The sequence below is a fragment of the Lucilia sericata genome, unplaced genomic scaffold (assembly GCF_015586225.1).
Source record: "Lucilia sericata isolate MDLA Ls3-8-SP2 unplaced genomic scaffold, ASM1558622v1 Contig000025F_arrow, whole genome shotgun sequence".
Classification (NCBI taxonomy): Eukaryota; Metazoa; Arthropoda; class Insecta; order Diptera; family Calliphoridae; genus Lucilia; species Lucilia sericata.
The window spans coordinates 619,856-634,409 of NW_023994063.1; the positions used below are offsets into that span (position 1 = coordinate 619,856).

At 28.4% G+C, this 14,554-nt stretch overlaps 1 protein-coding gene across 3 annotated transcripts in view; it reads right to left on the reverse strand.

Annotated features, from left to right (window-relative positions):
* Positions 1-14,554, reverse strand: part of LOC119609752 (receptor expression-enhancing protein 1) — a 55,263-nt gene that overhangs the window by 12,907 nt on the left and 27,802 nt on the right. For 2 of the 3 annotated variants that reach the window (XM_037964666.1, XM_037964658.1), the window contains exons 3-8: positions 10,143-10,215; positions 9,867-10,064; positions 9,692-9,805; positions 5,627-5,713; positions 5,409-5,560; positions 5,217-5,346 (exon numbers count right to left, since the gene is read on the reverse strand). In XM_037964666.1, coding sequence (XP_037820594.1) covers positions 5,217-5,346; positions 5,409-5,560; positions 5,627-5,713; positions 9,692-9,805; positions 9,867-10,064; positions 10,143-10,215 — 754 coding nt within the window. Of the gene's footprint in view, positions 1-5,216; positions 5,347-5,408; positions 5,561-5,626; positions 5,714-5,749; positions 6,419-9,691; positions 9,806-9,866; positions 10,065-10,142; positions 10,216-14,554 lie in introns of those variants that run through there. The other variant, XM_037964675.1, reaches the window with a different exon arrangement.

The following is a 14,554-nucleotide window of genomic DNA, read 5'->3' on the forward strand; positions in this document are numbered from 1 at the left end:
AATTTTTTAGATTATTTTGGAATTTATATGCCCTTTTTAACGCACTAAAAGTCGTTTTTTATTTTCATCCGATCGGGTTGAAATTTGCACCAATGTTAGTTCAATTGGATAGTAGTTTAGTTTGGTATTTTTGTTAAACATATGCTTCTTCTTATCTATGTATGTAGCTTGTTTAACTAATAGAAAAAATCTGCGTAAAATTGGTTCGAAATTACGTCCGATATTAAAATAGTTTAAATTTTAATTTTCAAATGGCTACAATTTGAAAATTGTAAGAAATAAATAGCTGATAAATAAAGAAATGACATCCGTTTAAACAATTTTCATTTTTCATATATTTATAACTTAAACTGAAGCACTCCTTAACTACGCCTATGTCAAATATTGTATCGATCCGATCAGCCGTTTTGAAATGCCAGAATAATTTCCAAAAATATGATTATGTCCCACTATGTATAATGAAGAACATTTTATGGTTCTCGGCGAAATCACGATAAAAAAGTGATTTTATTCTTAAGGTTAACATATTGGGGGTGTTATAACATCGGCGAAATGAGATTTTAGTTTTGCATGTTACATCGCCTCGGAAAGGTTAAGTTCTCTAGTTTATAAGTGTTGAACAAAATATTACTTATACATACTTTGTTAAATTACACTTTGTAAAACAAATATTTATTTAATCATTTTATATGTGAATTTTTTGTTTTATGGAAAAATAATTTTCTGAATTTTTCTTAAGTTCCTTTTTTCATGTCAATAAATTAAATACTAATTTATTTTAAAATTATAAAAAATCACAACCGCTGCATTTATTTAACCCGAAAGGATATATAATAAGATATTAATATCCAATAGGTTATGGGCCTTTAATTCGTGTGTGATACATAATTGTGTGAAATATTTTTTGAAAAATGGAAGATATCAAGTCATGCGTAAAGAAATTGAATGGTGAAAACTACCAAATATGGAAATACAAGTTGGAACTCTTACTAATTAAAGAGGACTTGTGGGAAATAGTTTCCAATGAAAAGCCTGCATCTCCAAATGCATGTTGGTCGCAAAAATATGGTAAAGCACGTGCTACCATTGGACTTTTAGTCGAAGATTCGCAGTTGGTACAATTGAAACCAGAATACAATTGAAACCAAATCAAGATATGGAAGCTCATATATCTGAAATTCTAGAAACGATTAACAGATTAAGCGGTTTGGGTGAGGATTTAGCTAATCACCTGCAAGTAGCGTTTTTATTGGGAAGTTTGCCAGATGAATACAATACAATAATTACTGGTTTGGAAGTGAGATCTGAAGATGAATTAACATTGGACCTTGTTAAAGAAAAATTAATTCAAGAATATAAACGAAAACAATCAAGTGAACAAGAGCAGTCAAGTACAACGAATTTAGCGTTGAAAATGCAAAATATGAAATATACAAAGAAATGCTATGGATGTGGTAAGGTTGGACATATTAAGCGTGATTGTCGTGTCAAAAAGAATTTTGAAAGTAAGAATTCAAAATTGAAAGCTAAAAAATTAGTGAAAAGCCAAATTCTGGTGAAATTGAAGAATTTTGTTTGAATTCTGGTGACAAACTTAACCAAAACGAATGGTACGTAGATTCTGGTGCAAGTTGCCACATGAGCAGTAATAGAAAATTTTTTACAACGTTTAATGCTGAAGTTAGTGGTAACATTTATTTGGCCAATGGCAAGAAAATAACAGCTTAAGGTTCTGGTGATGGTTTCATTCATTGTGGCAGTAAACAAATCAAGATAAAGAACGTCCTATATGTGCCAGAGTTAGATGGAAATTTATTATCAGTTGCTAAAATGGTTCAAAATGGTTTACAAGTTTTATTCAAGAATAAACAATGTGAAATATCAAAAGATGAAAATATATTAGTAACGGCAAATCTGGTGAATAATCTATATATTATTGAGCAAACGCAACATGCAAATATTGTTAAAGCAAGTGAAAGCGAATGTATCCATACATTTCATAAAAGATTTGGTCATCGTGATAATAAAATTATACAATCAGCTATTGAAAATAATTTAATATCAAATGTACAAATAAAATCTTGTAAGTGTTCTGAAGTTTGCGAAGTCTGTTTTAAAGGAAAGATGACAAGACAAGAATTTCCTAAAGCAACTCAAAATCGTGCGGAAAATATTTTGGATTTAGTACATGCTGACTTATGTGGACCTATGCAAGCTGTAACACCCAGTGGTAACAAATATTTCCTAACAATGATTGATGATCATAGCAGGTACTGTGTTGTTTATTTTTTAACAAATAAGAGTGAAGCGTTTGAGAAAATAAAATAATATGTAGCTTATGTTGAAAATTTGTTTAAGAAGAGATTGAAAGTTTTGAGAACAGAAAGAGGAGGTGAATTTAAAAACAAAGCCTTAAATGATTTTATGAAAAGTAAAGGTATCAGTCAGCAATTTACAGCTCCTTATACGCCAGAACAAAATGGTGTAGCTGAACGTAAAAATAGAAGTCTCATCGAAATGACTCGTTGTTTACTAATACAATCTGGTTTAGAATTAAAATATTGGGCTGAGGCAGTGAATACTGCAAATTATTTACAAAATAGATTACCCTCTAGATCTACAAATAAAACACATCATGAATTTTGGTTCTCCAAACAACCCACTATGAAACATATTAGAATGTTTGGGTGTGAAGTATATTATCATGTTAATAAACAATTTCGTAAGAAACTTGATAATGTGGCTAAAAAGGGATATCTAGTTGGATTCTGCGATGAATCGAAAGCTTATAAAATTCTTAATAAAGAGAATAATAAAATAACTATTTTAAGAGATGTTAAATTTATAGAAAATTGGAATAACAACAATATTGTTAAAAATGTTGACCACAGTTTAGTTTCTATAAATCTTTTAAATTATAGTGAAAATGAAATAGTAGATAACTCCCAGCCTAATGAAATTCAAGAAGAACATGAAGAAAGCTTTGATACAGCTGATAGTGATGCAGAAGATTCAGTGGAAATTTTACCAAATAATGAAAATAATGATGTTTTGAGACAAAATGAAACTAATAAAGAGCCATCAAACATAAGAAGATCTTCTAGAGCAAACAAGGGAATTCCACCAGAAAGATATGACTTTAAAGCTGATATATTTGAACCAACAACGTATAAAGAAGCTGTAGAAAGTAAAGATAATGAGAAATGGATTGCAGCAATGGAAGAAGAAATACAAGCAATGTACTCAAACAATACTTGGGATTTGGTTGAACTACCAAAGGGAAGGAAAGCTGTTGGATACAAATGGCTATATAAAATCAAGGCGTTAGCAGATGGAACGACAAAATATAAGGCGCGTCTTGTAGCAAAAGGTTTTTCTCAAAAGTATGGGCAAGACTATGATGAAGTATTTGCTCCAGTAATTAAACAGTCCACATTTAGAACTCTTCTAACAGTTGCATCGTACAAAAATATGATAGTACATCACATTGATTTTAAAACAGCATTTCTGAATGGTGATTTGGAAAATGAAATTTATTTACAACAACCAAAAGGATTTGAAATTTCAAACAAATCAAATTTTGTATGTAAATTAAATAAAAGCATTTACGGTCTGAAATAGTCAGCGAGATGTTGGAATCAAAAACATAATGAAACATTAGTGAAACATAAGTTTAGGATTCAGAAGGGGAACTACTGACTGTTGTTTGTATACAAAAGGAAATGGAGAAAATTTAATGTATTTACTAGTTTATGTAGATGACATACTTATTATAACGAAAAATAAGATACTTTTAGAAGAATTAATTCAAGACATTTCAAAATTATTTAAAATAACAGATCTTAGAATTAAAATTATTTTTGGGAATTGGAGTTGAAAAAGTTAATGGGAAATTTTTATTACATCAACAGAAATATATTAAGAAGATTTCAGAACATTATGGAGTATCTAATTCAAAACCATCAAAAATACCATTAGATGTTGGATATATAAAAGAAAATTACACTTCAATTGATCAATTAGAATCAAACAATTTATATAGACAAGCAATTGGATCATTACTGTATTTATCTAACAACACAAGGCCTGACTTTACAGTTGCAGTTTCAATTCTGAGCAGAAAAGTTTCCTGTCCTACAAAAAGAGACTGGAATGAAGTTAAAAGAATATTTAAGTATTTAAATGGAACGTGTAACTTAAAGCTATGCATTGAGGCACAAAACCTAAATATTATTGGATATGCTGATGCAGATTTTTCTGGTGATATAAAAGACAGAAAGTCCACAAGTGGATACGTATTCCAATTAGGTGGAGCCACAATTTCGTACGCAAGCAGAAAACAAAAGCAAGTTACATTGTCTTCAACAGAGGCTGAATTCATTTCATTAGCTGAAGCTACACAAGAACTTTTATGGCTGAAAATGTTATTCAAAGATTTAAACCTAAATATTTCTGAATTTAGAATAAAAGAAGGTAATCAAAGCTGTTTGAAGTTGCTAGATCTCGAGAAAACAAATTCGCGTACAAAACATATCGATATAAAATATCATTTTGTTAGTGAAGTCAAGCAAGCAAAAGAAATTAAATTTGAGTACTGCCCTACTGAGGATATGCTTGCAGATCTCTTAACAAAACCATTGCATAATATCAAAGTAGCAAAATTCCGAGAAATGATTGGCCTTATATGAATGTTTTACAAATTGAGAAGGGGTGTTGAACAAAATATTACTTATACATACATTGTTATATTACACTTTGTAAAACAAATATTTATTTAATCATTTTATATGTGAATTTTGTGTTTTATGGAAAAATAATTTTCTCAATTTTTCTTAAGTTCCTTTTTTCATGCCAATAAATTAAATACTAATTTATTTTACAATTATAAAAAATCACAACCGCTGCATTTATTTAACCCGAAAGGATATATAATAAGATATTAATATCCAATAATAAGTACATTTGTATATGTTTTATTTTTAAGGTACTAAAATAGTTCAATTGCTAAATTTGTCTAATTTGTCTTGAGTTACAAAACATTAATTAAATTTTGAGAATAAAAATTTATTTATTTAATAGGATTCAACACGTTCAAATTAAATATTCACTCAAAGAGATTAACTCTTTTATAGAGTATTTAATTACTTACAAAAAAATATTTTTTTGTACATTAGTTAAATGTTAAAAAAATTAAACAAGAGTCTTGCTTAACTTACCTCTGATCGCTTTGCTTTTAACCGTGATTTAGAAGCATTAGACATAGAAGAAGTGCGGCTTAAACCACCCGAAATGGGTTCGGCACTAGAATATCCCGAACTAATATCATCTGAAGAGCGAATGTTATAACTAGAATATAAATTAAAAGTATTTTAAATAATGTCTACTGTTTTCACTCATTTGCGATATACTTGAAATCCCCTGCTCCTTTTGCAGCAACATCCACTTCTGTGAAATACATACCAGTTGAATGGCGTGTACCAGAAGCTGATCGTCCTACTGGGGTATTTAAACGTTGTCGTAACATTCTTTGTTGAGGTCGCATTGTAACGACATCATCAACCTAAATTCAAAACAGGCATTTTCATATAATCTATTAATAATGTATACTTTAAAACAATTTGTATACCTCATCTTCAGTACGATGAATATCTGGTTCCGAAAGATCACTTAGACTGTAACTACGCCTAATAGTTTGCACCAAATTGCCTCCTCCCTATGTTAAATACATATAAATGTATAAACACATGTATTTAGATAAATATTTTTTATTTCTGTTAAATTAGCGATTAGTTATTCGAAATAATTTGTGACAAATGTAATTGTATTATTAATCAGTTAATAATGTTAATCAATTTAAAACGTATTACAAAATAAACTTAACATTTAAAACTGTATAAAAAATGTGTACAATTTATGTATATAAATTAATCGAGTATTATTCGAAAAGTAGATAAGAGATCTTAAATTTTTTGTTAAAAAGTATAGTTTATACAACATCGACATTTATGTCTGGCGTAGCTTCACGTAATTTGCGTCGTGGGCGCAATCCAGATGTAGGAACTTTCGAGGAGTGATTTGACAATTTAGAGCGTTTAGTGATTTCGCCTTTGGGTTCTTTATTTTTAGTTTTTCTTATGGGCGGATCGCGTATCCGTGCAGCTCCTGCGTCTTCAGTTGCAATAATTTCTTCTCCATCCATTGCAATATCAAAAATCTGTTCATCGTCTTCGGAGAACTCTACATGCATTGAAGGTATAGAATTTAACGAACTAGATTTTGGCACCCACTGGGTATTATCAATTTCGTCGAATTCTCCTCCATTTCGTATACTTCTGCGAGCATAAATGGCATCATCTGACTGGGACGATGGCAATATGCTCTGTTGGTGATTTGTAGCATTTAAACCGTAATGAAAAGTCTAGTAAAAGCGTGCACGTGCAGAGTGTAACGTAATGAGTTAACGGTTAATGTTGTTTGAAAATGAAAAGAAAGCAACAAAAATTAACTTAATAAAATAATAAAAATAATAATTAAACTAAAAATATCACATAAAGAAACAAAAATTAGAGCTAATGGTTTTATGATTTATTTATACATATTTATTTATACACATAAAATACATACAGTGCCGGCAAAAAAATAGAAACAAGAAATTTTTCCAATGGAAAATCTATTTTCTACCATATGGTGGAATTTGATGATCAATATCTCAAATGAAAGCTATTTATGTTTACTTTCTTCTGTTATTCAGGTATTATAGTTTTTTGGACTCGGGAAATTTTTATTAGAATTTAACTGAAATAGTCATTGGAAAAAATAATAGAAACAAGTTTTTATAATACCTTGGGGACATAACGTAATATTTCAAAATATATTTTTTTAACTTATTTTGAGAAGTTTCAATAAGAAGTGTATTTCTGAAAAATAAATGGGCTTTTTCCTACGATTTTTTATGTTTAAGTTGGTTTCATAGGCAATTTATTGGGTGTATGGAACCTGACAGCTGAATCGAGGGTCTCTCTTTCAATATTTCTTAAATAACATGAATAAATAATAAAATAAATTGGTAAAAGTTTTAAAATTACTTATGAAAATATTTTTTGAAAAGATTTAAGGTCGAAAAAGTTTTGAACCCATTGATAGATATTGAAAACTTGCCGATTTTCAGAGCAAATTTTGGCCAATTTTGAACTAATTCAAGCAATATAGAACCGGTAAAAATGGAATTAAACATCAAGGTATTTTGATGAAATGTTAAAAAGATTCTAAAATAAGTTAAATTAAATACAAAAAGTCCAATAAGTATCGAAAATTCATGGGTTTAGAATTTGGTATTAATACCATTATATAAACGGTATGTCCTATTATATAAAAATTAAAAATAAATATAAAAAACTAAATATTTGTAATAGTTTTTGTTTGATTATATTTTTTAGAAGTCCATTAAGCCTATTTTATACAAAATATAATGAAAATAATCTGTTTGTAAGATTAAGAGATATAATGTCAAGTCCAGTACGATATTTTGATTTGTTAAGAATTTTCGATACTTATTTGACTTGTTTGCATTAAATGTAACTTATTTTAGCATATTCTAAGTTTTTAATCAAAATACCTTTGTAATAAAGTCCATTTTTATTAGTTTTAAAGTGTTTGAAATGTTAAGTGGTGTAAAATTGGTCAAAATTCACTCGACAAGTTTTCGATATCTATCAATGGGTCCAAAACTTTTTCGACCCTAAATCTTTTCAAAAATTTTATAGGTTATTTTAAAACTTTTGCCAATATATTTTATTATTTGTTAATGTTATTTAAGAAATATTGAAATGAAGACACTCGATTCAACTGTCAGGTTCCATACACACAATAAATTTCTTATAAACACAACTTAAGCATGAAAGATCGAAGTATAAAGACTATTTACTTTTTCAGAAATACATTTCATATTGAAAATTCCCAAAATAAATGAAAAAAAATATATTTTTGAAATGTTATGTCCCTAAGGCATTATAATAACTTGTTTCTATTATTTTTTCCAATGACTATTTCAGTTAAATTCTAATAAAAATTTCCCGAGTCCAAAAAACTATAATACCTGAATAACAGAAGAAAGTAAAATTGAATAGATTTCATTTGAGATATTGGTCATTAAATTCTACCATATAGTTTGGTAGAAAATAGATTTTCCACTGAAAAATTTCTTGTTTCTATTTTTTTTTGCCGGCACTGTATGTATGTAGTTTAGAAATTATTTTTTGTGATAATTTTATCCTGATACATAAAATACTTATTAGACACTCACGTGTCGAAAACTTATACCTAAACAAATGAAATCGTACGAATCCGCTAGCTACACGTGTAATTATCTTAAAGTTCATAAGATATGTAGTAATAATGTTATTTATATAACGTACACACGGCGTGGTTAAAAGCCAAAGTTGTACAGTAAGTTTTTTTTCTTCTTAGCAGCACACTTTTAACAGTTCATATTAGTGGGTTTAATAGTGACACAAATCTGTACTGGAAACGAATACCATATTGACAAAAATCAAATATAATGACAAGTAATTAACCGTTATTCTAAAATATGGATAAAAGTCTAACTCGTACAACTTAAAGTATACATATATGTATATATTAAAGATGACAATTAATGATTCGTATAAAGACATTTCGCTTTGATGGCTATATTTTTGTCCTAATAGAAGTGCTAGATTTCACTTGCTGGCGGTGAAACTAAACTTCAAGATCCAAATAAAACCTCTGTTCTGTGTTTTTCCGTTCAATATTATAGAAAATTCAAAAACTTCGTGGGAAGGTTAATGAAAGGTATTTTTGTTATAAACACGACATTTTTTTTGTCGTTTTTTGTATTATATCCCAACATCGATAAACACGTTTGAATATAACTGTACCGTCAGACATTGTCTATATGTTGCTTTTTAAGACTTTCTTACTTGTGGAAATTACTAATTTGTTGCATTTCAGGTGACGATATATAAGTTTGTCATTCCGTTTAAGTATATATATATATATATTCTGGATCCTTATTGATAGCGGTGTCGATTAAGCCATGTCCGTCTGTCTGTATATCTGTTGAAATTTCTGAGGACTCCAGATATCCTCGAGATCCAAATCTTCAATACTTCTTTTTAGAAAGGAGTAATAGCTGCCTGGGGTTAAACTCCGAATTGAAAACTATTGAACTATAAAGTTTTATATCAGGTTAATATTATTATTGGAGGTATTTTCAGTAATTCAAGAGTCATCGTCCCGAAAAACTTCCCCCCCGCTTCTATTATTTTCTCCACAACTATTTTTTTTCCTCAGCTTTATTGCTGGGTCCTATTACTTAAAAAATTTTAATAACATTGTTTTAACATAAACTTTTTATTTATTTTTATAAACAATAAAATTTAAAGTTTTTTAATAGTTGATGACAAACAAATTAATTTTCATGCAAACGTTTTCCGCAATGCTATCAGAGTTGAATATGAATATGTATTTGTAGACGCTAAAGCCTAAGACCATGACTTGTTAAATAGAAAATAATAAATTATGACTCTAAATGATCGTGAATAAAGTAAAAAAATAAATAAATATATACAATGTACATGTTTGCTGTGTTGTGTTTTTAATATTTAAAATGGAGTTTTAGTTATTATTTTGAAAAAAGGAAATTTATAAATACCTTTATTGCAGTCTGCATAATGACGTTGGTGGCATAGTTTACACCCTTGGAACCTAACTGTAATACAGCAGAATATCCACGTTCTTTGGCTTGGTTTAGATACTCGTCAATTTCCTACAGTAAATTACTTTGTGTCAGTTAATTTACACATTTATACACATTTATGTATTTATACCTGTTCACGTCGGGTCAACATTGGATGTACAAATTTACGATACAGTGTTGAACTACCTTTGGTTGCAGGAGAAAGCAACCATAATACTATAATCACTTTTACTTCATAATAAAATGGAAACCAGGAAAGGAAGATGTCGGTAAAAGTTTCAGTGCATGTAAAAAATGCGTAAACAATCCAATACATCATCCATTTAACCTAAAAATTTTAAATATACATACGTGTTTATTTACAAACAAAAATTAGATCAAAGTATTTTAATTGTAGCATACTTACATATTCTTTTACATTCTTTGTGCGAACAGCTTTGTAAGATGCATAAGCTGGGTAAAGAGTTCCAAATGTTAATCTGAAAGCAGGAAAAATAATATTTTCAACACAAGGGCGTGGTGAAATAAATATTGCAATAATGAAACAGATGCACGCTGTGGTAAGAGATAAACGTGGTAATGGCACCGTTTGTAATAATTCCAAGAATCGTCCGATTGCAGTTAAATTACGAAACACATTCTCCGCATCTATGCCTTGAGTTGGTTCTTCACCAAAATATGATGTATCGTTATAATCTCGATCAGAATAATTTGAATGCGAAACAGAAAATACATCATTAGAATAGTTGTCTTTGGTGCCCGTATATACAACGGGTCGTAAGAATTTTTCATAAATTGGAAAATCATTTTGGTCAGTTAATGAATGTTGTCGTTTAGCTACAATGATATCATTATCCACATAATATTTATCTGTAAATCGTTGGTTTACGCGACCCTTATTAATTTCCCGTTTGAAAATTAATTGTCTGGGTCCTTTGGATCGCTCTGCAAAAAATTCTTCATTAATTTGATGCATAGCAAATATTTGCTATATGATTAGCTGATCCTTCTGTTTATAACATTTATTAACACAATACAGTTTTCGGTTGCCGCAAAATAAAAACTGATTATAATAGAAACGAAAAATATTTCTCAATATTTCAGAGGTACACTCCAAGTCTTAAAATAGCAATAGCTATATTGTACAATGCAGAGTAGAAAATATTCTAAATAATAAATTAGCCCATCTCATCCATTACACTTTTTTAAATGTATTGTCCGAATTTTGTTCTTTCTTAATACGTATTGCAATGTAAATAATAAATGACTAGATCAACTTAAGTATGTTCTCAGTACTGATTTTAAAAATTATTCTTTAAAAATATAAACTTTACAGCAAACACAAAAAAGAGAGGAAAGAGAAAAATTTTAATGTTTTTGTTTCCTAATGAATCAAATGTCTATAAAATATGCGCACAAATTTTAAGCAAATAATACATGCATGTATGGATTGACATACATGTACGGTATATACATATGTAGATACATACATAAAATGACCCAGCAAACACAACGTCAAAAACGAATGATATTTGTACACACCACTCATTTGCAACTAAAGGGCCATCAATATGATGTTTTAATTTTAATACATATTTTATTCAATTTCTTAATCACTAATGTTAAAACAATTTTATTTGAGAAAATATTAAATTTCGTCTTTTCTCCATTGTTAGCTTTTAAGGACTGAATAAGTAATTGTTTATAAGGTTATAACCAGGGCAAGGGCAATTGCATGTTTGTATTCTGTAACTCAAAATAACTTTTAACTTTCTTTTCGAATCAAAGAATTTGCTACAAAATGACATCGATATTGATATTTTTAAAATTATTTTTATTGCATATTTTTCTAACTCAATTCGATTGGTTGGAGTCGCCGAAAATAACGTGATATTCTGGTCCTGAAAATTGTATAGACCTTGGACATGGATTTCAAAAATTAAACCTGATTAAGAGAGTAGATGTTAATAGATTTATCATCTAAGTTGAGATTAAATTTTTATCTCGTGACCCTATATTCAAAAAGTGCGAACTCAATTTTGGGCAAAGTGAGTTTTTGATGCAAAAGGATTCCTCAATGCATGATCCACGTCTGGTATAAATTTGAAACCAAAAAAGTAATTTTTGCACTTTTAACAACAATTTTTGTTAATATGCTATCTCAGAGTTAAATTTTTATTGAAGAAAATAAGTGCTAACTTCCGTACAAATTTTACAACATTTTTTAAAACTTCAAATTTCTTTAAAATTTATTTTGTATATTAACAAGATGAACATGCTGAACACAAAACAGGTGAAGATTAATAAATTGAATGTATAGTTTTTAAGATATGATCATTTATATATTTGTATATAAAGCCAGTTTCAGACTTTAAATAATGTTTTTCCGAAAAATGTAAAGTTATTTCAGAAATCGTTTATAACACTAAGATCTATAATATTCTATGGTTCCAATTTAGAATTTTGATTATAAAAAAGTCTTTAAATGTGCAAATTATGGAGTATTATTCAAAAAATATTGGTACTTTTTATATTCAAAAACTTTTCATAATTTAAAATATTTGTACTGAGAATAAGGAATAGTAAACAAGCAGATATGCCATGAGTTTTTCTACTTAAATGGTGTAAATGCATCTTATTGGACTTACTGGTTTGACTTATATCCCTTAAAAAAAAAAAAACATTTCATAAAATTATAAAATAACGCATATTATTAGAAGAAATTTTTGTTCTATTCTTTGAACAAAACATGTTAACTTAGAACAAATATTTGTTTTTTTGTCGACCAAAAAGTGCTATCTTAAATAAGTCGCTAAAATGTGCAAAATATTAAAATTTTTTCATAGGTAAGAATTAGTAAGGATGTTAAAAACGTATTATGGAAGAAATATTGTCTTTTAGTGCAATATTTTACGAATTAAATAGTTTTTTTGCTTTCCTGAAAACTAGACTTTATTGATTTAGCACTTTTTGAATATAGGGTATCGATCTACTGTTCGCGAAAACGTGGGTTTTAGTTTTTACCTTTACAACTAAAACCGAAGAATGTTTGAATGTTATGCCACTCTTGTAGTAAATGAGCCACATACACTCCTCGCCACTTGAATAGCATATACATATATGTATATCAAAACATAGCAGTATTGGCGGTGTAATGGTATGAGGAACAATTTCCTTTTATGGCACCTTCAAGTTATAGTTTTTAAGCCCAAGAATGAAGTGACCTATTTGTACATATCCTTAGATCCTACAAGCTCAGTTCCACACTGCCCAGAAAATCTTATATAAAGCCAAAATGTTGAATTATTGATCTAGCCTCCATATTCACCAGACATTATAGAAAACTTAGGATGGCTCGCCCGGAAAGTTTATCAATTTGAAAAACTGTATTCAACAATTCCTTAACTAATCTATGCAATTAAAGAATCCTGAAACTCAATAGAACTACTTCAACGCATTACTAAAATAGTTTTATTTATAACGTTGTAAATAAACAAATAAATAAGTTTTAAATACAAAAATTGCTATAAAATCACTTTTTTGGGAGATGTTCTATTCAAGTGGCGAATTTTTAACTTTTTCGGTTAAATTACAAAAGAAATTATATAAAATCTAAGATTATAGATATAACATTTTATTCAAAACAAAAAATATCATGAGGAGAAAAACAAGTTTCTAGAAATTAATGATCCAAAAATATAAGCTTCTAAAAAAATTGATTGATTGTCCTATTCAAGGAGCGTATACATGTGTAATTTACCAAATTTAACTCAGAATTTTGTATCTATAGAAAATTATATCCATTGTTTTAGAGCTATGGTACATAAACACTTACTAAGTGAATCATTTCTCCGTTGAAAAAAATAGTGTAGGAATATTTTTTGAACTAATAATTTAGTGTAGAAAAAATATTTCACTAGGCTGTAAAAACAAATATTTTAACTATTTTTAAAATATTTTTAGTTAAAAATTTTAAATATCACTATCACTATTGTTGAGTGAGGCTTATATTTTTCAATTCATCACTAAACTTAAATAAAAGTAGTGAATAATTTTGAACTACCACTAATAATTAGTGATAGTTAAAAATTAGTGCACTACCCCCATCTCTGATTAAAACTAATTTTGGGACTTGCAACATTCGTGGTTTTCATAATATAGCATTCTTAAGTTTTAAATAAGAAAATCTAAAATGTTATTATATCTAAAGTGTTAAGGTGGAAGTACACAACACGCGTTGAGGCGGCATCGCGATTCAAGCTTTTACAACTTTTCGCGCTTTATAAGCGGCAAGTTACACTCTACGCGTCATTTTGATATTTCTTTTAATGTTTTTTAAGACTATTAGACCGGGTTTTTGAGTTGGGAATCAAATGGAAATTAATAATTAGATTAGTTAATCTAAAAATAAATTTAATCCAATGTTAATACCATTTGATGTTTTTGAGTACAATATTAAACTTCGAGTGTTGCCATACAAAACAACAGAAAATGTCACTGTTTGTTATCAAAACAATGCATATTTTATAAAAAAGAAGAAGACAATTGTAAATTTAATATGAAAATTAATGAAAACTTAAATTAAAAACAAAAAAATGTATTTTGAAGTGTCCATAATTTATACTAATCAATAAATAGAACATTTTAATGTTTATATTTATAAAAATTTTATTAATTTTTTTGCATCAGCTGTTTACACTTTTGCATTTCGTGCTTAAGATTAAACCACCTCCATTGGGCGCTTAAACTTGCAAACAAAATTAACTAATTGAGTACTCAAAAACATCTTTCGAGGATTAATTTAGATATAATAGATAT